This window comes from Sphaeroforma arctica (genome assembly GCF_001186125.1).
Source record: "Sphaeroforma arctica JP610 unplaced genomic scaffold supercont1.3776, whole genome shotgun sequence".
Taxonomy (NCBI): Eukaryota; class Ichthyosporea; order Ichthyophonida; genus Sphaeroforma; species Sphaeroforma arctica.
The window spans coordinates 1-3040 of record NW_014036782.1 but is presented as its reverse complement, the minus strand read 5'-3'; the positions used below and the strand labels follow the sequence as shown (position 1 = coordinate 3040).

Here is a 3040-nt window from a genome sequence, read left to right as displayed (position 1 = left end):
TAACGAATGAAATGACATGTGTGAATTCAAAATAGTACTGTCGTCTCTATTAGGTTGGTTGCAGTTTCATGAATAGAATAATTAATGGAAGATTTGAATTTAAAATCTTAGTACTGTCGTTGTTACTAGGCTAGTTGTAGTTTCATCAACAAAAATACTTATTACAGATAGGTGTGAATTCAAAATTGTACTGTCGTCTCAATAATAGGTAGTTGCAGTTTCACGAATAAAAACATGAATTGAAGATGTGAATTTGAAATACTTAGTGCTGTCGTACTGTCGTCTATACTAGTCTACTTGTAGTGCCATCAACAAAAATACTAATGAAAGACAGGTTTGAATTTAAAATTATACAAGTTCATCACTTCTCCTTTACTATTGTTGTTTCAACTGATTAGTCGCAGTTCGGACTGCTATCCTCTACTGCTACCGTTTCTTTTTAGTAGTTACTTTTAGAGCTGCTATCAGAGTTCTGGATGATACAAGCACATCCTATTGAAAATGACGAACGTGTATTTACATCTCCTTCACTGCTGTAGGTTGTACATAGTACTACGCATTGAAAGTGAAAATGGTTGGCATGCACTGATTGAACAAACAGTGTAAACAGTTGAACTGGAGTCTGGACGAATCGATAACTGTTAAACTGAGAAGGAATCAGCTGGGGCTGGTAAGAGAGCACATGTCGATATGTCATACCGAAATGTGCGGACAATAACGACTTGTATTACATTAAGTAGTCAGATATGTCATGATTCTGAACTAAGAAAATATATCGCGACAGGTCGGAGACTAGCTTGGTAAGGTGACATGGCTTTGTCATATACCGGCCCAGCGAATCAGCCGTTGATGTCAATAACAGTTAATTTCATAGCAGCATTCTGAACAACTAATAATGAATAAAGTCGAACCAGAAGTAGAGATATTACGAACCAGCCAGTTCATTTATACCAGTCGTTCATGTCAACAGTTGGCTTAATAGCAGTACTTCTGAACAACCAATAAAGTCAACCGAAAGTAGCGACAAGGAATCAGCCATTAGCGGCAGCAACTGTTTTAGCAACAACAAGAAGACAACAGAAGAGTGCTGTCCTGTGACAGTCTGACGCAATGACAATTTTACAGGAGAATTCCTTTGTCAATTTTACTGGGGGATAGATTGTCGAGACGATGTAGTCCGTCCTCACTCTCTCTCTCGAACGAGGTGTAATAGCATCAAGTATAATGTTGAATCGGACAATAGCTCTCCCACAGGTGATAGATCCCCCAATCTCGACCTTCACAGGAAGGTTGTGATCGATAATCATTGAAGCCCCAGCGAATGAGTGCAACTACTGGAGTATAGTGGCTCTTGAATGGTATAAAATGTTCAGACCTTCATAGTTTGTATCCGCGTGTCCACGTGCAAATTGAGCAAACTTACACCTGTGACCGCTAGGTTGAGCATGGTCATCAGAAACAGTGCGCTGTTCCGAACGGATCAGACATGCGTAATGTGTTCCCTATTGCTTTGTCATGTATCTTGAAATTCAATCCATAACACAAAAGAAAAGCATAGCAGTATACCATATGGCTATCACAGTATGCCCTTCCCATGCCTACTTCGCATTGTGCGTTTACAAAAGCCGCCATACAAAATGGTGCCACATCAGCATAGCGCCGGTGTATAGGCCATCTCCACTATAACAAGCGAATCAGTGCGTGACTCTCACTATCCTTTGCCCTACTACACTCCCATACACAAAGTGTGCCCTATCGCAGCGCGCGGAATGGCCCCATCCGCCGCGATTAGAAAGGGCTTCTCACCAGGTCGTGTTCATTATTGTGAATACCCCTGCCTGCAATTGTTGTATATGACGCGTATTGGCCGCTTTATCCTCTGTTTCAGTTTGTTGTGACAACCATCAAGGCCTTCTACGCCTATCAATGACTTAATCCTTTTAACATTACTCGCTGGTGTTGCGCTCCTACATTGACCGCCGCGCTTCAAAAAGTGGCCGACCGTTTTAGTACTGATGAAGGCCTCCTAAGCAAAAGCAAGCCCATCGATACTTCATCCACTACCCATTCCTTCAGTAGTGTACCGAACATCTACATTGGCCGCGTTACAAACGGCGACCAATCAATGCAGCATCCATTGTGGACCTTTCGCGCCAAATCAGGTTCCTTCGAGGACTGTTTCTTGCGCATGTGCCTCGTGGCATCGTGCTCTCGCGGCAATCCAAACAGTGACGGACATTTGTTGTACTGATGGACGACTATCTATACTACTGTGCCAAAGCAGGTCCGATGCTATCGTTTCCTCTGACCGCTACTTTTTGGTATCGCGCTCCCACATTGGCCGCGATACAAACGGGGACCGATCGTTGTAGCACCGCAGAAAGGCCTTCTCCACAATGACACGCGCATCGGTGTGTGAATGGCCACCGGATGACATCAACGACAACGTAGCGTCGTTCTTAATGCATTCTGTGCGCTGTGACGCGTACAGCTTATCTGTATGTGTGATATAGTATGCCGCATGAGTTTGTGGGTGGGTCCGTATATGCAACTGAGATGTAGGACATACGCACGTGGAGTTGTAAATAGACGAGTTCTTGTTCTCTATTGTAAATATAGTGGCAGCTCCCGTAGTATAGGCAGATACACTACACCTCTCTATTGGGCAACCGTATGTAACAACATAAACTGGTTGAAACCAGGTATACTCTCGTAAAGTAGGCGAGAGTCATATTCAATCCAGCCTATGCCACCACACGAGTGCGTGGCCATAATCGGGTCGTTTTGCCTTGAATTGATATACAGTTTACTATGTACAGGTGATGGCATGATGCTTCAGACCTCATCCTAACTCTTGGGTGATTTTAAACACGCAATCCTAAGGCAGGTGAATACTTGTCCTAATACCGAGCCTTTTACTATACACTGAGACATGGCTTCAGGGGTTTAGGGCTCTAGGACATCCTAAGGCGTGTGAATACTTGTCATAATACCGAGTCCTAATACCGAGCCTTTTACTGTATTCTGAGACATGGGTTTA

The 3040-nt window shown here is 43.5% G+C and overlaps 1 protein-coding gene across 1 annotated transcript; it reads right to left on the bottom strand.

The window, feature by feature from the left end:
* Nucleotides 1-1100: 1100 nt before the first annotated feature.
* SARC_13813 (hypothetical protein) lies at nt 1101-2498 on the bottom strand (the record flags this gene model as incomplete). Its single annotated transcript, XM_014292054.1, has 1 exon — nt 1101-2498. A coding segment is annotated over one exon (187 nt), but the record flags the coding sequence as incomplete, so codon positions are not given.
* Nucleotides 2499-3040: the final 542 nt, after the last annotated feature.